Here is a 19,703-nt window from a genome sequence, read left to right on the forward strand (position 1 = left end):
CCATTGACCCCCACACCGGCTGACCTCCCCCAAAAACCAACCTTTCCTTTCCCCCTCTACTGCAACCGTTCCTCCTATGCCCTACCCAACCTTTCTGTCATATGTTTCCTCAGTTTTCTTCCTTCCGATGAGAAAGATGGAATAAGCCCATCTTCAACTCCACATACTTACTTCCTCCCTTCACACCATTCAAAATGCTCATCCTATTTCAACCCCTTCCTCACTTGCCTAAAATTCTCCCCTCTATCAAAGTCTTCAACATCCCATTTCCAATCAAAATGCCCTGGATCCATCTTTCTTGCTTTCTCCCAACAATCATCTCTCTTCCCCTGCCATGGCTAGTACTTCCTCATTGGTTTTCCTTTCTATCCATTTCACCCATTCCATTATTCTCCACACCCAAATTTCAAAGCACCCAATCCATTATCTTGCTTCAACAACTATGTTTCCCCACTGCGCAAAACCATGCTCCATATCATTTCAAGCATTTTCTTAACATACTTCATGTCCCAAGCATCAATTACCTCCTCCTTGGGAAAGCTTCTTTGCCGAACACCATTCTCTTTCTTATGTCCCAACTACTTTGACCAATGTGGTCCAAAACACTTATGATATTGATAAACTGCTCCTCATGCTCTTGTATTTGCCCTTCTATTTTAAAATTGACTCAGTCTTTCTCTTTTCTAATGAGCTCAGCAGTGACCATAACCCCTAGTATGACTGGTTAGCAAAAACTTGATCATCTACCAACTGTTCCACGTGCTAGTGGATAATTCTCCTATCCTCCATTCTACTCCTGTTTTCCGCAATATATATTGATTATTCCTACCAATCCACTCCATTGAATGATTTCTTGATATTTACAGAACAAACAAATACATCCTGATTGTATTTTAAGGGTATGTTTATCTATATTAGTGGACTCATTAGTGCTATGGTATCGTGCATGCCTCTTTCCATTCTGAACCCAAACTAATCATCCCACAGATTCATTTGCTCTGCTCTCCATTCATTTATTGATGATCCAGAGAACCACTTCAACTACATGCAAAATTAAACTTATTGCTCTGCAGTCCTCACATGCATGGCTGTCTTTCTCTTTTTTGGGATGGTAACTGATCTGTTGAAATCTTCTGGCCAAGTTCCTCCCCTTGTAAATGCTAAGAATCAGTCCATAAAAACTCCTCCTCCTATGTTTTCCTAAACCCTTTAGTAGTTTTTCTGGGAATGTAATCTAACCCCATGGCCTTATTTGATTTCAATTCCATTGATGCCCTTCCTATCTTGCTATCAAGTATGTTTGGACCTAAGCTATCCTCATCTACATCATATTCTCTTTCTATGTGTAAGACTATGGGCATAATATCTTTTCCATGTAAAAGTATTACTTGCATTATATATGGCAGATTTTGATAAAAGTATTCCCATCCAGCTAGTAATGGATCATTGTGGTACCAGTCACCTTCTATACGTATATTCCTTTCATATCTCTTAAATCTTTCCTGGTGCAATGACTAATTTTCCTGACTTATCTTTGGGTGTCATCATGTTTTTTCCCTTCTTATTTCTTGAAAGTACTTTCACCTTTCTTTCTTGATTATCTATTTAATCCTTCCTTCGTAAAAATTCCATATCCATTGTCTATTACTATGCTTCTTTTGCCCGATTAGATTCCAGCCACTGTTTTTTATACAGTTCTTTATACTACCTTCAACTTAATTCTGTGTTTACGTTCTTTCATTTCCTTCTCTCATCTATCTTTCTAATCATCTTGTGGTTTTATGGTTTTCTCTCCCTTTGCCCGTTCATTGTGCTTACCTTTAGAATGCACACACATGAGCTATTGGGGATCTGATACAAACATACTGTGAAAAAATTAATGACATGAGAAACATGATAAAAATGTAATATTAAAAAATCACAGAATTCCTAGGAGCAATAGTTACATTAATTTTATTTAATATATTTTAAAATAGTTTTCATTATTGCACTTTTTGCTGGAATACAATAACTTATAGATAAAGGTGATAAATGTCAGCATACAATGAGAATCACTTAGTACATGATTCCAGGATGGGCAGATTCTATCTGGCTTACAGGACTAGTGAAAAGGGTGGTAGTATTAGGAAGCTTACAATGAAGTTGTCATTCACTGCTCACTTATTGAAGAGCTAATTCTCACTCTTTGCTCTTATGAATGGCAATATTTTGTCTGCATCAATCACTGCTTCTTGGGCTCCTGAATTTCTTTGTTGTCTCTCCATATGCAATAGTTAAGTGAAAGGGCCAAGGTGAGCCAACATAAGTAAGGTGCCATTAGGATTCCAGCAGTTTGGTTGATTTTCCAAAATTCATAAGCACATGCTGCAACGTTGCACCATAGAAAGACTATGTCAACCATGCTCTGAAATAGAAGAGTCATTCAAATATTTATGATACAATAATAAACTCCATAAGCATTGCCTAATTGAAGTAGGCCTAATGCTAACTGCATAGAGTTATATGCACTGCATATGCCTGGGCTTCGAACGACTCCCCTGAAAGAAGCTTTATTTGAGTGATGAAGAAATACAATTAAAATTCCAATTCAATGTGGGCTGCACAAAAATAAAGCAGTCATTAATTTATTTATGAACTTAAACACTTACCCACTTCAGGCTATGAAAACAAAAAAAGATTGGTGACCAGCTCCAGTTTAGCATCATTTGGGTGGCATAGAGTGTTAGAGGCAAGCGAGCAGGACCTGTAATTGTTTAATTAAATATTATTTGACTTCAAAATGGAATAAGAGGCAAAGGATAATCATAAGCATATACTATATCAACCATTGATGCCTCCACCGTCTCTCCAGACCACATATGATGCATAGCCCATGCCAGTGTACAGGGATGACCAAACTATTGCAAAAGCTTTACTGGGTGGACGCCATGAAGGTTTCTTAAGTGCCTGAAATAATATATGGACTTAAACCAACTATTGCAAGCATTTGACTTACATTTTTTTATAATTGATAAACTAATAAGAGTGAATGGTACTTAATGCAATAACATTTCATACAGTTTCATTATGATTTGACTCAGAAGTGAAAAGAAAGTAATTTAAAACAACTGTTGTTCTGACATTTCATTCTGAATCTGCTAGACAGTGCCAGGCAAGATAATGACAGGGTTGTGTCTTGCCCCCCTCACATAAATCCTGGCTATGTCCATAACTTTATTTGTTGTTAACATGTAAAGGATGCCCAAAGGCATAGATTTCCAAAGTACACTTTTACTTCGGGAGTATTTTTTGAAGTTTAAGAATCTTCCAATTTCCACTGATAGATCCATGAGGGGATGGTGGAGGAACTCCCCAATCCTTACTTAGAGATGGTCAACAGAGTTGTTGAATGGTTTACAACACTCAAAAACACAGTTCGGTTAAATAAAAAATACCACCATATAATTTTTGAAGTTTTTAATAAATGTGATATTTAGGTTGATTACTGTGAGTTTTGAAAAAAAAACGTTTTACATGTTCACCCAGACACATGCATTCACCCCTGACAGACATTATTTGATACCCCACTGAATGTACCACCCCAACAATTGCTTCCTGGATTCACAGCTACTAATGTGCTACATATCTCTCATTTCAACTGGTGCTTTTTCCTTAGAATAGTAGCTGGATAGGAGCAGTGGCAGCATCATGAAACATTGTTTGTTGGTTGGCGAAAAGGTTATGGTTTCTACATTCAAAAATCAAATGCTGAAGATCAGTGGTTCACTTTACCAGTTGATGGTACATTTAATGAAGAGCTGCATGAGAGAAAATACACTCACAGATCCATTGTGATATCACATCATCCCTTCATGAACCATTGTAGCTATCAGTAACATCTCATTCAAACTTATATAGAATCTTGCATTATCACAATAAATCCTGTGAATTTTGCCAGATTATTTTCTAGGCATTAAGGATCTTAAAAATAAGTATTTGAATACCCACTCGTTAAAGCTAACGCATAGAGTCAATTCATTGCCATGGTCTAATTAGAGTTTAGGTACAGGACCTAAACTGCTATAGATAACTGATTTTAATTACTGTAGCCATATTTCTTACATTTACTTAACGAGCAAGTCTAAAGTCAACGCACCGATTCCTTACCTGTGGGGTAGTTTGGTCTAACAGCCTAAAACAGTAAAACCTCTGCTATGAAATACTTAAAGAAGCCTCAGAGCATGGATGGATTTCCTAATAATGATTCTGACAAATGTTCTTGAATGTAAAAAATTAATACAACATTAACCCTGGCTCTGAGGAATGTAAGAACTATGCTGCAGGCAGGAAACATGGCTGAGCAGATGAAAAGAGCTACCCCAAATTATCCCCATGGGCTTGGAACAAGAGCTGGACGGGGTGGAACAGGTATTATCAGCACGGAAACAATAATAAGGCTATCTTGGGTTCACCCCCATGAGAAATAAAATGCATAAATTTAGGCTCAAATGATGATTTATGAAGGTTATTCACTATCTTGTATCTTTTCTTATGCACTTCTGCATAATTCTAACAATGAAAAGATTAATGTATGCCATGATAGACTATTAATGGAAAAATGCTGCAAGATACCTACTTAATGTGATGTGTTGTATCTCCTTAGAGATTTCAACACGAAAAATAGGTAGAGAAGAGTTCTTGCAGCATGTAGCTGGAAAACACTCTTTACATGCTGAAATAAAAGGAAATACACTAAGCCAGCTGGCAGAAGGTAATGAGCTGATAATTAAAAGCACCTGTTTTATACAAAAAGACATACATAAAGGGACCTGTAAAATACAAGATACAGGAGTTGCCAATCACATTAATACAAGTTGATGCCCAGAAGGTGTCTCTTTGATTACTGATGCAAGGTCGACACATATGCAATTCAGATAAATGTTAGGTAAAGGCTTGGTTTTGGAAAAGACTCATGAATATAGGATCTTATAAGGTACACAAGCCTTACCTCATTTTTCTGTGTTCCAGATAGATGTAGAAATGCTATAACAACCTGAGTATGTTGCCCAGTATCAGGAGACTTTGGTTACAATAAGAGGGATCACAAAATTTGACTGAAAATTAATCAGTAGAGTGAAAATGGTCTGAAATTAAGAAGACCTTGGGAAAGATGCAAAAGAGACTATGTACAAAGAAAGAGGGACAATGAATGATTTGATGATGAAAGGAGGCAAAACATGGAAAGGAAGGATATAGATGGATTTATGGTGATTCAGAAGAGGACAAGACAACATTGTGTAAGATACAAAGAAAGTAAAAAACAAGCAAATAACATTCAGAAAGAAGAATATTTCAAGAGGTATATGAAAAAGGTTGAAATACTGAACACCCACAATGTAGGTAGATATACCACATAACTAATTTGATGACAAAATAAATTTAGCCCAGAAGGAACTCAGAAATCAATTAAAACCATTTTTGAGGTATCCATTAGATCTTCAGGTAGGCATTTATTCGAGCATCTTAAAATCTTTCCTCTCCTTTGTACATGCATATATAAATCCTACACTTCTCTGTTCTTATTAAAAATACCCTTATCTGTTTCTGATGAACACTACTTACCACAGTTAAATGACCTATATCAGAGAGAATATTTATCTAATGGACAAAACCTAACCTGTCCCACTGAAGTCCTCACCATTCTGCTTCTCAAATTCATGATGAACTTCCTTAATCAATTAAATCTATTATTTCCCCCACCACTTCTCAAATGAAAGTGTGCAAACTGTTACCAAGCAAGTTGATTCGAGAGTGGATTAGTTCTTTGATGACGAACTCAAAATGCGAACCCTCAGCTATTAGTATCTGTAATTTTGTGTATTATTTCCTAGTATCTACATTTCTTTTCTTCCTATTCTATGTGCAAATTTTTTCATTCGTGTCTAAGTAAATACTCCAATACTGTCGAGTAATGTCTTTTGATCATTTTGAACACTAAAACATGCATGGATAATAAGGTCAAGTTGATTGGAATGGAGGAAGAAGTTTTGGAAAGATAGGCTGAGTACTTCATGGAATTGTTGAATATAAACAAAGTGTAAGAAGAGAGCAAGAGACCAATCAATGTGAATGTAGAACCCAAGGTTTCAAAATCACCCACAGAGAAAGTAGAGGTAGCAGTGAAAAGTTAGCAAAATCAGAAATCCCCAGGAGAAGATCCACTCTTAGAGCTTCTCAAGTATGGATGAAAAGACTGCAATTAGGAAGCTATACAGACTGCTACGTGAAAAATGAGACAGGAAATGCCAGAGGAACAGTAAATGGTTTTATTTGTGCTAATTCCTAGAAGGATGATTGCAACTGCAGTCAGAATACTACATATAAGGGGGTCACATTATTAAATGTCACTTGCAAAGCCTTCTCTCATACTCAATGGAAGCACTCCTTGATAAGCACCAATGTGGCTTTCAACCAAGATGTGGTACAGTTGATCAGGTCTTCACAATGAGACAGACCAAGGAGAAATATTACAAATGTAATAAATATGATATTCATTGGATTCCATAAACCATTATATGAGATTGTTTGGAGAAAGATGCTGAATTCATAGAGGGATTTAAAGAATCAAAAAACTAATCAAATTTTGTGAAAAGACCTCAGTTCAAGGCATTTATTGAAGGAAGGACGAATTAAACCTTTGAGGTAATAACTTTGAGAATGCAACAAGATGATTTTCTTTCTGACATCATTTAATCTAGTTCTACAAGGAAATGTTTCAAGATATGAACAAATGAGAGGAGGAAAACCAAATCATGGGGCTTAGAATCAATGTTCAAGGAAAAACAAAAACCTCAGCATCTGAAAACAGAAGATGCAAACAAACTAAAGCTTATGGCAATAAAACTATAACAAAATTTCAGTGTTTCAGTTAGTTTATTACTGTAGAAAAGATGATTTGACCAGGTCATATGGGGAGGAAAAGTGACATCAAAGAAGTGGCTGCATTGAAAAAAGAAGATGGGGTAGACCAAGTAAGAGATGAAAACAGGGATCTTTTGGGCTGTCATTTTTTTATGAACGGAGAAAAGTCAGAGTAGATGTGATGACAGGCATCTTGAGGTGACCAAAGCCCTCCCTGTGGGTACCGATGAAGAAAGCAGTGGCATGGCTTCTCAAATGTTTGGTATAATAATAATTTATTTCCCCAATTGACAAGTACATAGTAAGGTACAGAATATCACACATTATGTACTCTTATAGGGTACATCAAGAAGTACAGTAACTTAATAGTTACTAGCCAGAAAAAATAAAATTACGCCTATGTGCATAATTATGTGTGCAATATAAAATTCAATATTTCCCAGAATTGACGTAGTCATTCACACTGTAAAATAATAATAATACATTTTATTTGTCCTGAGACCAAGTAGCTACAAATGTTACACTTGATATAAGACACGCCAGGGGAAAGTGACAAAATTCATTTGTGGATACAAGACATATCAGGCATTATCAAGAAATTCAGCAATTGAATAAAACATTTTCAATTTCAAGAACCTAAGTAGATTAACTTTAAATGCAGCCACACTTTTATGGGCCTTAATCTCAGCTGGGAGTTTATTATAAAGTTGAAGGCCCATAAAATTTGGGCCAGCACCTGCATTTTTTGTATGCACATATAAAACGTGCAGCTGCTCATTCTGCCTAGTAGAATATTTGTGGATATCACAATTTTTCACATAATCAGATAGATTTCTTTTCGTATGTACTACTACGTGAAAAATATAAATACATGGCACTGGCAATACATCCAATTTTTTAAACAGGGGACGGCAAGGGGCATTGTGTTTTGCAAAACTCATTAGCCGAATGGCTCTTTTTTGGACCCTGAAAATAGCCAAGGCCTTAGATGATGAACCCCAGTAGAGGATACTATAGGCTATGTGAGAATAAAATTCACCATAGTATAGTGCACAGAGAACAGCCACTGAAACTGTGGATCTAATGGACCTTATTAAAAAGCAGGCCGAGCTTAACTTACTGGTTAAAGTACTTATGTGTTCATCCCAAGAAATTTGAGAATTGATTTGGAAACCCAAAAATTTGGTAATTTGTACCTGTGGGATCACCTTCACATCAACTTCAATAGAAAGTACTTTGCTTGCTTTATTTTTATTTGCAAAATATATTAGGTGAGACTTCTCTATATTCAAATCTAGGAAATTATTACGACACCAAGAGAGTAATTATGTACTCAAATGCAAAAAACATTTTGCCTTTGAGTACATAAACAATTTCTTTTTAAAAATAGAGTGATTTCTGACTTTTTAAACTAATGGGAAGCCTGCTGAACATTTTGATGCCCAGAGAACGAAGTCGCTTAGTCGTCATTTTCATGCTAGCAGACACTACACACAGATGATTTCTTGTCCTAGTCTCATAGGTGTGTGTGTCATTACTTGATGGAAATAGAGCCATGTTTTTTTTACAAAAATCACTGAATAATAAATAAACACCCAAGGGACTGTTTTTAGGGCAAGGCTTTGAAAGCGTGATCTGCAGTGGGCTCTATAGGGTTTATTGAACATGGATCTAAGCAATTTCTTTGGGATAATAAAAATTTTAGTTAACTTAGTTGAGGACCCACTTCCCCAGATTATGATACCATATGATACAAGTGAATAAAAGAGACCATAGTAGTGTTTTTAAAACATCCGTACTAACAGCATCCTTCAGAATTGAAAGTAGATAGTACACTGATTTCAATTTTTTACTTAGATGTGTCATATGCAGGTCCCATTTCAGGTATTTATCAAATATAAAATTAAATCTTTACTGAAATTTTTCTATTTCTCATTTTGCAGGTGGAAATGATTGATTTTCACGGTAGTTTTCCATTTCGTTGTAAAGATGTTATATTAAACACTAGTCGTTAACTACCAACCAGAAATGGGCACAACATATGGATTATGTCAAGATGAATTTTCTGATCATAACATCACATTTTTGCTCAATAGAATTTTGAAGAACACAAATGTATTGCATTGGCGTTCGGGTTGACTGTACGCCAAATTATTCTTTGTTGAGAGAGTGAATAATTACATAACAATATTAAATTTTCATTTGCCCAAGGTAGAGTATTTGAAAAATATGTACAGCGTATACGGCTAGTCAACTAGATCATGAGTGGGGGATTCTTAAATTCCTATTCACGTTTCATGACCTAAAAATGCAATGAAAACACAAAATATTCTCGTGGATCAAAGAAAACATATATTCAAGATTGTATTAACCAAGAATTATTCTACAAAATAAAATTCTAATTAACGGTGTGGTTTTCCACAAAATGATTTCAGGATTACCTGATACCATGTATCTGTCTCCGGTTTAATAAGTGCACCGTTTAGACCTCCACCAACGTGAGGAAGAAGTATAGCCCCTATTGCTTTCCACATTGCGATAAGTTAATATCTGTACACGTTTAAGCGTAGCCAACTTTATCCCAAAGTCGATGCCCAAGATTTCGATATTTAAATGACTTTCGAACACTTCTACTTTAATTCCTTATCAGAAAAATCGTGCGTTTCATATCAATTCGCACTTATTAGAAAAAACCATGACGTATTTCAGATAATTCCATTACCAAGTCTTTATCAGTAAATGAGGAGCCCAAAAATAACTGCAGTTTGTCAAATGATCGGAGTGAAAAATGTTACTTCTGAATTGCATTATATACTCTTTATTTTCTTATATTCACGCTGTGGCAACGATTTAAATTGTTACTATCATATCTTTTCTTCAGAGGTTTTACCGTAGACATTTTTCTCACTAGCCTCGCTACAGTTATTTATTTGGTATGCATTATTTGAACAAGCGATTATTAAACATAGATTTTATATTTAACACATTTTAATGTTTTCATTAATACTTCATTGCGTAGTTACATGCGCAAATTTAATTCGTAATTGATTTGTCATATTTTTCTATCAGCGCTCCGGTGAGAGCAGAAGGATATTTTTTGCACTAAAGAAAGAACAAAACAACACCCGATAGCGATGATAGGCACCGGCCGTTGCTGTCGTGATATATCATAGATGTTTTCTTCTTTGGAATTTAGCTGGAGGAAGTATTGTTTAGATCAAATTTTTGTCTAGAGAAATCCATATAAATTCTCAAAATTATTATGGCTGCATTTGAAGGCAAGTAGTATAAATTTATGGACCTTTGTTCGTATTCCTTCTCGAAATCTGTATACTGTCAATTACTTATTAGGGATTCTCGTAGCGGCTGAAAAATATTATAACTTGTTAATATCCTCAGCTATCCGTTTATATGCCTTCTGTGAAATGATAAAGAATAATGGAGAAAAGTTTCAGAATTCGGTTTGAATATGTACGGCAGACGATTTCATTTTATATTTATATGAGCCTTTTCATTAAAACCTGCGTGGTTAATTACTTGAGTATACCTTATTATATATTGGAGACTATTCATTAATGTTACAAGCGATGGATTTCAATAAAATCCGAAATGAAGCCGTTGGGAAATTACGTTTTTGTTCTTCACAAAGCAATAAACCTTAAACAAGATAAATATCGTGGTCCTCCCCCAGTATTTAGGAGGTAAATAGAATTTTCCTGTTCCCATCCTCCTCTTTTTTTCAATTTTATGATCAATTTATAGAGGTGTTTGGTAATTCTTAAATGTGTAAAAAAGTAATAGTGAATATTTATGGTATCAACCAGTGGAAATAATGTATTCTACACTCATTTTGCCAAAATAAATGAAGAATTAATGAGTCCACAGTTGATAGGGGCGTAACTTTGAGCAGATCGTGATGGTGCGGTGGCTAACCTACTGGCGTTACACCGAGAGGGACCGGTTTCCAATCCCGGATATTTTTCAGTGGTATCCCGATCCCCACTTGAGGTGCTTTTTGGTGGGCATCTAGAGTGAGTACGCCGTCCGTTGGATGAGACGTTAAGCTGCGGACCCCTTGGCGCCTTTAGTTATGAGTAGTCTAATGGCGACGCCGGGTTTCTCTTCAAACTTCATCCTTTCCTGTCAATCCCTAATGGCGTAAATGACCTTAGCTGTCTGTCGCCTCCCCTAAATACTACTACGTAACAATTTGAAGAAGTTCATGATGTTAAGGTGTGTAAAACTAGAGCGTACGATAGCTTCTGGCCGTCGAAATGCCTTGTTAAAGGGAGAGGGCCTAAGATATATGTTTAAGTTAAAAAGTTACTAAATCACAAACTTACTGAAACGAATTGGTGAGGCAGTTCATCTATTTGGGAAGTATTGATAAGGGTGAGCAGATTGGTTCCGAAAAAGAACAATTGCGTTAGGTTTAAAGTGTTTACGCAGATGGTGAAGTTGATGAAAGGCAACATAAGAAAAGAACATCTCGTTAAGAAAGGTCCAGTGACAACTGTTGTGTGGAGCATGGTTATATGTGGTTCTGAGGCAGAAGATAGGTGTAGATTGGGGGCCTAGGAGATACGGGTGTGGAGAAGAATGGAAAAAATAAATCGGAAGAAAAAGAAAACCAACAATGAAGTTCCTGGCATGCTAGAGGAAAAGATATAGCTGTTGGGAGAAATTTGAGGAACGAAGGACATAGGAGATACATGGAGGCAATAGGATTGGAAGATGTTATTACAGGGTAGAACAAATGAGGTAGAGTGACGAAGATATTTGGTTTTCTGAATGAAATTAAGAGAGGTAGAAAGTTTACATTGCGGAGGAATGAGTTATTTTAGGATGTAGTTTGGGGTTTATGGATATTCTTTGGCATTTAAGTCGGGGATTAGGAGTACATTAGTGTGTAGTGCCAGCTAGATTGCCCCGAGCCGGTAGAATAATAATAATTTTTTCCAGTGACAAATTTATGTATTATTTTTGTTTTTAATTTTTTACCTATACATTACCTATTTAAGGATAATGTTATGCGTATTTTGTGTGTGTGTAATGGGAAACTAACAGTAATTATGTTTTACAGAAATGGGGGTTTTACCCGCAATTGGGAAAGCTGTGGAGGAAATGGACTGGATGTAAGTGAGACATCAAATATTCAATTTTTTTTAATCATAGCATATGTTTATAAGTTTTCATAAAGGCTAAGTGAAGCATTATATCCTTTTAGTTTTAATTTGTCATTTCCTGTTATTATTGATAAAAGTTGTATGTTGCCAATTATTTAGTGTGGCCATATTTATATGTACATACCATAGTTACCTCTTCAAGGTGGGCCAAGTAAATCAACCCCAGTTTTTAGTTATTTCAGTAAACGTAATCCCTTTTATAATATCTTTAATGTCTTTTCCTAGCATAATTATTTTGCTTATGTAATAATAATAATGCTTGATTGTGCATTATGGCCATAAGAAATTTTCCAGTATTGGACTATTTACATAGACACAAAAGATAAATACATAAAATAGGAAGAAAAGAAATGCAGATACAAGGAGATAATAAATAATATAACATTTTGAGTTTGTCATCAAAGAACTCATCCACACTTGAATGTAACTTGCTGAGTAACAGTTTACACACTTTCATTTTAAAAGTGGTGGTGGAAATAAGAGATTTAATTGATTGAGGAAGTTCATCATAAATTTGGGAAGCAGAATGATGAGGACTTTTAGTGGAACAGGTTAGGCTTTGATCATTTAGGTAAATATTCTCTCTGATGTAGGTAATTTAATTATGGTATGTAGTGTTTATCTGACACAGATTAGGGTTTTTCAATAAAAACAGAGCAGGGAAGGATATATATATACAAGGGAGAGGAAGGATTTTAAGATATTCAAATAAATGCCTACCTGAAGTTGTAGTGGATACCACAAAAATGGATTTAATAAATTTCTTTTGTAATGAGAATCATCTTGAGGTTGCCCTTGAATAACCCCAGAAGACTAGCATATGAAAGATGCAATCGAATAATAGCATAGTAAACCATTTTAAGGTGTTAATAGAGGTCGTTTGAACTGATTTTCTTAGGAAATAAATACCAGTACAGATTCCAAGGAGCTGCGAGACACAGTAACTTTTAACAGAGTCATCTGCTAAATTTGCATTACAATGCAGATAGTTGGATGTGCTAAATTTCAGATTGTAAGAGGATGCCTCTGTGGCTTAACTGGTGAAAGCACTCAGCTGGACATTGAGGGATCTGGGTTCGAATCCCAGTCAATGCGAATGATTTTTACACTCTGACATTGTTACATTACCTATGCAGAGTTTGTTTGAAAGATGATTGACGTGAGCAGTCCAATCAAGATCCTCATTCAAGTGAAGGTGCAGGAATTTGTCTGTTGGAAAACATTGTAACATTATGCCTCATTTATACATGTGATTCTATTCATGAGGATTCTAATATTCCTACCATGTGGGTCTCTATGATCAAATTAAACCGTGAGTCCTTTGTCTATTACCTCCTACACATTCATTTACTCTTCTCTCTTTTGCGTGTCTGTTTAGTGATTCAGATTTTGTCCATTCTTTCCATAAGACCATACCAATGGAACAAACTTCTTTTATGCTCAACTTTTATCAGTGACTGCAAACTACATTCTTTCATGGCCCACACCACCCTATTCTCACCCTCTCTGTTCTGTTTTTACCACAAACACTTTTCAAATATCTCATAGGAACTGCATTCAGTGGACATGCATGCTTATCTTGGTGTGCTCAAGTTTCACTTTTACAGTATGACGTGGGGAGATGTTTACTTTCATATACTGCTATTTTTGCTGCCATTTCAACAAAATTATTTAAATATATTCCATTTAAATTACCAAAAATTTCTTTGATGGTACTTTTAGCAATTTATATCTATCCTGACACCAGTGGAAAATGATGAAGAATCAATTGCATTTGAATTTGATAAAGGCAAGAATTAAATTTTAAGCTAAAACTTTTTCAGATAGCCTCTCTTGAGCTTGAGTTGTTCAGCATTAATTAGAACTTTGATTGCTGCACTTTTTTTAGTATTTCTTCTAGGCGGTTTAGTTTTTAAAGGTATATTATTCAAAATATTAAGTTAAATATTTTATGCCTTTAACTTTCACAACAACTTTTGTTTAAGTTGGTTCAATCTATTTAAAATGGGAAACCTGTGCATTCCAAAAATATCACTTTGTCCCTGCTGATTCCTCCTTTGGTAGCTTTTAGGGTAATTTTTAGCATGGGTCTAGATTTTGGCTGGAAATGTTTGACTGCTGCATTATTATATTTCCGGAAACCATTGACTGTCATTCCCTCAGGAATGAATAATTTGATGAAAGTAATAGAAAATGAAAATAATTTAAGCTCATTTATATTTACAATGCTGTGTGGATCTAATAAAATTGCTGCTGTTTGGGTCGCATGTCTTGGTGATAAGAATCATTCCTGCCTTGTAATAAATGCTCGTGTATTTCTAGGCTGCCAACTGATGTACAGGCAGAAGCCATTCCATTGATTCTCGGAGGTGGTGATGTTCTGATGGCAGCTGAAACTGGCAGTGGAAAAACTGGAGCTTTTTGCCTGCCTGTGCTTCAAATTGTGTGGGAAACTCTTCAAGATCTAAAAGAGGGTAAAGGCTCCAAAATTGTGGCTCAGACATGTAAGTAGACAATGAATGGATGAAATATAGACCTGGCATAACTATCCTGCTGATTAATGTAAGGCATAAGCCATTTAAAAAGTTATCAAAACTTCTTGAGAATGGCATGATCATTAAATTGAGACCAGTCAAGATATTTTAATTTTGTGTGCAATGAAGTGGTTTATTTTGCAATATGAAGGTCAAATTGTTTTTGCTAGAAATTTTGTGAAATGTATGTATTCATTTAGAACTGACTGACTTTTCATCTATCCTTTGTAGTTGTAATTCAATTTTTATTTTCCTCTACAGCTGAGTTCACTTGCACCTTAACTGGGTTAGGTGCAAGTTCAATTAAGAAAAAAAAGAAATGAGAAACTGTTGCATATATATGGTGCTGTAGCCATTAATGTTCAAATGACATGGACACTCATTTTCGTAAATCATTTTACATTTTCAATCATATTGAGTTCTGAGATGTGATCAATTGATTAATTATACCTAACTATTTCGCCATGAAAAATTATGAAATTGCATTGGCTAAGCATATATGAGGGTAAGGTGAAAAGTTCTCGGCCTGACAATTCAACTGCGATTTTCAGTTGAAAAATTATTTTTTTTTCTACATAATTTCCCTTGACTTCAACACTTGGTCCAGCATTTCTCCAACATCAGTATTCCTTACCGGAAGTGAGAGTCTGGAAGGCTGTGAAAATATCCATCTATGGCCCTCTCAACTTCTTCATTGGACGTGAAGCATCCCAGAAACAAATTTATTTAAGTTTGGGGAACAGATGGAAGTCTGAGGGTGCTAAATCAGGAGAATAGGGGGATGGCCAAGCATATCGTACCTCAACTCCCATTGCCAACAAAACTTTGTGAGCAGGTGCTTTGTCTTGGTGAAAGATGATTGTTTTTTCTTCTTCAGGCCAGATTTCCTCTCGTGAATTTTGGCATCCAGCTCATCAAGAAGGTTGGAATAATATTTGTCAGTAAATGGTCTGCCTTTTTCAAGTTAATCAATTGACATGATCCCTTCTGCATTCTGAAGCACGCTGGCCATGACCTTTCCGCTAGATGTGATCGACTTCATTTTTTTGGCGCTGAACCACTGGCTTCCACCCACTGCTTTGACTGCTGTATCATTTCTGGCATGTAGAGGTGAACCCATGTCTCATCCATGGTGACAAATTGCTGCACAAAATCAGTCAGTTCCCTCTTGAATCGGTCCAAACATTGCTGTGAAAATCATTTGCACATTTGATTTTGATCGACATTCAGCAAACATGGTACCCACTCTGCACAGAGCTTTCGCATCCTTAATTCTATGTGCATGATGTTTTGCACCCTTTCTTCTGATATCCCCATGACCTTAGCTATCTCATTCACCTTCACTCGCTAATCGTCCAACACAATATCAATGGTTTCCGGTGTGGTTGCAGTTTTTGGCTGTTCTTCACGAGGGGTCATTTTCAAGGGATCAGAGTCCCCTTACAATTTTGTCGACTTCGGATGAATTTCCTTAGGGTTAATCTATTGAAAATAATTTTATGACCACGCAGAATTCAAGTGGTGCCATTTTAATGAAAAACACGAAAGATGTCTACTGCAACAATATGTGTAAACAAACTACTTGGGAGAACAAGTTGAAACTTGTGTTACAACTAATGGCATGAGCACCCAGGCAGGAATCATACATTTTTGCTGATTGAATGCCATGTCTGTGTCAGGCCGAGAAATGTTCATCTTACCCTCGTATATTAGTTTGGAGCTCACTTGGTTTCATTTCATCATAATGCCATTAGTTATAATATTGTTGAAAACATTTACAATGGAGATTGCAATCAATTTGGATATCCAATTTTTTCAATTGCCCAGCACCTCACTGGACAATGAGTTTCTTTGACCGTGGAGCCGCCCTTGCTGTCACCCCAGATGGACTCAGGTGTCAGTCCAGGGAACAGAAGGAGTGGCATGGTGTTCGAGCTACTAAAGGAGTCCACACCAGTGGAAAGTACTATTATGAGGCTACAGTTACAGATGAGGGACTGTGTCGAGTTGGCTGGTCAACCACTCAAGTTAGTATTTTAATTTTGGGACACTTTCAGAGTCGTTACTTAATGATTTGGAGTATCATAATTTTGTGATATTCTGCCAGAAATATTCTATGAATTTTGAGTCCTTGAATATAAGATCATTTTACAAGGTATGATCATTTTTTATGGTAGCCTAGTCAATATTAGATTTAAATCCGGGCTACTGTCTCCAGAAAACCCCTTCCTAAGGTCAAAGTAATGTGATTCCCTGGTTATTGGAACTTCTCAGAAACCTGTAGATAGCATAGAGAAAGGAAATAGCCCATATAAATTGAAAACATATCTCTGGGCTTATATTGAGATAACCTCTACCCTCACATATCAAAACCTTTATTTATATTTGGTGATTACTGTGGTTTTCAACTCAATTTTAGTACCATTCCTTATTTATGTCATGAAATGGGTGACTTACAAGTCTACCAACTGAGTGGGTCCAGGTTCAAATTGAGTAATCCCTCTCTGAGGCCATCAGCAAAACCCAGAAAATGTAATGATGGTTGATTTGGAGGAAGCCTGATGCCCTAATTCAAATGTATGAATCTTCTCATGTCATTAAGCTGATTTCATAGGGAGCTTGATCACATCGATGAAATTTCAATGTTTCTGAAACTTATTTATGTCAATTACCCAATACAAATTTAAGAAAGTGGGGTGTATATATTTTTTAGCCAATTTCTAATTCTTGCTCTTAGGCACAAAGTAGGATAGTGTTGGAGTGAAGTGAAATATTGTTTCTGTTGTAAAGAAACATTCTCCATATCTTGAAAAAAATGTTCCCCTTCCATATGTCATTGTTACATGAATGTCTATATGAAGTTTGCCTGTAGTTTTTTAACAAAGTTGAACCAATATTAATTTGAGCAAGTAATCAACAACATCAGCCTTGTATTTTGATTATTATGATTCAATAGTGTTTTCATTATTGTTAATCGTTTTAAGAATCTGCTTCATATCTTGTATGTTGACTATTTTTGATGGACTCTTTAAGCATATGTGTGTTCATATCAACTTGAGGCCAATGGAACTATTGTTATTAAAATATCCTGGATTTGTCAGCTGTGAATAATTCTCTCTGTGCAAGTTAATCCACTGTTGCAGAATGTCCTTCTGATGACATGGTTATTTCTTCTTCAATTGCATAGGACTCGTATCCTGTGCTTTTTGTTTTATCTCACGTTCTTATTTTGCTTTTGATTGCAAAACTTTTATTTCTCCTATTATCATACTTGGAAGTTGACAATTTTTGGCTTGACTTTAGGTCAAATATATCAAATTTTTTAAGACAACTGTTACCCTTTCTTTAGTCTGGTGTTTGGCATGGGTATCATGTCCTCATGAGTGTCATATATACTGGAATACCTTGTTCTTAGTGACATAGACTTGATTTTGGTGTGGTTTGAAAAGGGAATTTTTCAGTCCATGTTGACATATTTTGAGGCCTATGTACTATTTAAACTGGCTTCATGTATTAACCATCTCATAATCTATGTTTCATTATTCTTTTATTGAATTCATGGTAAAATGTCACATATAGCAGTAATAACTGGTAAAACATAATAATGTTGCACTTGGCTGTGAATTGGCCTATGTGAAATAAATAGCCTTAATCAATAAAGCTATGTTAAAAAGATCTTAAAAAATTTATCTTCCATTTTATGATAATATGCTTTCAGTGGAATAATTATTGAAGAATATAGGCCCTCTCACTTGAAATGTTTACTGGTCTCAACAGAAAGGCAATACTTCCCTTGGAAGAGGGTGAAGATTAAACCACCATTTTGTATGTGCTTACCTGCTGTTTTCCAAATTTCAGGCCAACTTAGATTTGGGCACAGATCGATTTGGCTTTGGCTTTGGTGGAACTGGGAAAAAATCTCACCAGAAGCAATTTGATAATTATGGTGAAGCATTTGGCATGCATGATGTGATTGGATGCTATCTTGATCTGGATGGCCAGGAAATTAAGTTTTCCAAGAATGGAGTTGATCTTGGAAAAGCTTATACGATTCCTCCCCATCTCAAAACTGCAACTTTGTTTCCAGCTGTGGTACTCAAGGTATGTATTCCTATGCTGAGTGTTTTAATTCATGGTTACTGGACTTAGGTTGAAACTTTTAGCACGTGCGTTCAGCTCTCTTCCTTATATGACATGGTTTAAACGAGACATTTGAAAGTTTGCTTAGGTAACCATATTTTCATCTATTTTATCCAGTATTCATTCTAACTGAACATCTCTACTCACATCAAATCAGCTGTATTTCTCAGGTGATGCATTCATAATTTCACATTTTTCTTTAGCTTGAACTGGCCATTTTCTACTATTTTACTAGGCTTTACATTTTTAATTGGCTGATGTAAACATGCCATTCAACTGATTTGCAAGTTGCCTTGCGATCATTTCCAGGTATGACAGATATGCAGTGATGGATTAGTTATACATCTAAATGCACCTCAGCTTTTAGTAGATGATGCCCATTTTATCTCTCCTGAGACATTACGCTATCTGCAGCCATTGTTCATTATCTCAGAAATTTATAGGAACTGAGCATGCAGTGTGTCATAGAACTCTACTAGAAAGAAGTCAGTTGTTCACCCTTTCATTTTGTATGACTTCTTAAAATCATGTAAATACCATTCAGACATATGATATTACCTGTCTTTATCTCTATGGTATTGTTTATGCTACTTAGGAGAAAAATCATTTAAATTGCCAAAGTCGATTGCTGTGAAACTCAATTTTGATAATATTGTTGGGTAATGTGAACTGTCCCTCTCTATTTATGAAAATCTTGCGGTGGTGATGGGCTTGATTTTCAGACAACCCCCAGAGTTGTGCTGGTAGGAGTTGAGCAATGATAATTGCTCCTGGTAGGATCACCCATACCAATTAGATTAAAGGGTAAGAACCAGATGAAAAGTAGTCTGTGCAGCATCTGTTCCTCAGCGAGGTGGCTACAAAGGCATCTGACCCCAGCAAAATAGCCGTTTGAGATATGGTGTCATATTAAATGCACGATTGGGGGAAGGCAATGTGAAAC

At 35.9% G+C, this 19,703-nt stretch overlaps 2 protein-coding genes across 2 annotated transcripts in view; one reads left to right on the top strand and one right to left on the bottom strand.

The window, feature by feature from the left end:
- Positions 1-1,950: 1,950 nt before the first annotated feature.
- Positions 1,951-9,612, bottom strand: LOC139687812 (translocator protein-like). Its single transcript, XM_071585124.1, has 4 exons — positions 9,342-9,612; positions 2,826-2,946; positions 2,649-2,743; positions 1,951-2,404 (listed from the first exon to the last, which is right to left on the bottom strand). Exons 1-4 carry the CDS (start codon positions 9,432-9,434, stop codon positions 2,222-2,224), a joined length of 492 nt encoding a protein of 163 aa, XP_071441225.1. The 5' UTR covers positions 9,435-9,612; the 3' UTR covers positions 1,951-2,221.
- A 431-nt stretch (positions 9,613-10,043) lies between these two features.
- The window catches only part of Ddx1 (ATP-dependent RNA helicase Ddx1), a 31,754-nt gene continuing 22,094 nt past the window's right edge, over positions 10,044-19,703 (top strand). Inside the window, exons 1-5 of the mRNA XM_071585705.1 lie at positions 10,044-10,178; positions 11,984-12,035; positions 14,409-14,590; positions 16,448-16,647; positions 18,479-18,721. Coding sequence (XP_071441806.1) covers positions 10,163-10,178; positions 11,984-12,035; positions 14,409-14,590; positions 16,448-16,647; positions 18,479-18,721 — 693 coding nt within the window. The 5' untranslated portion in view covers positions 10,044-10,162. The remainder of the gene's footprint in view (positions 10,179-11,983; positions 12,036-14,408; positions 14,591-16,447; positions 16,648-18,478; positions 18,722-19,703) is intronic.

This window comes from Hetaerina americana, unplaced genomic scaffold (genome assembly GCF_022747635.1).
Source record: "Hetaerina americana unplaced genomic scaffold, ioHetAmer1.1.p SCAF_2, whole genome shotgun sequence".
NCBI classification, from domain to species: Eukaryota; Metazoa; Arthropoda; class Insecta; order Odonata; family Calopterygidae; genus Hetaerina; species Hetaerina americana.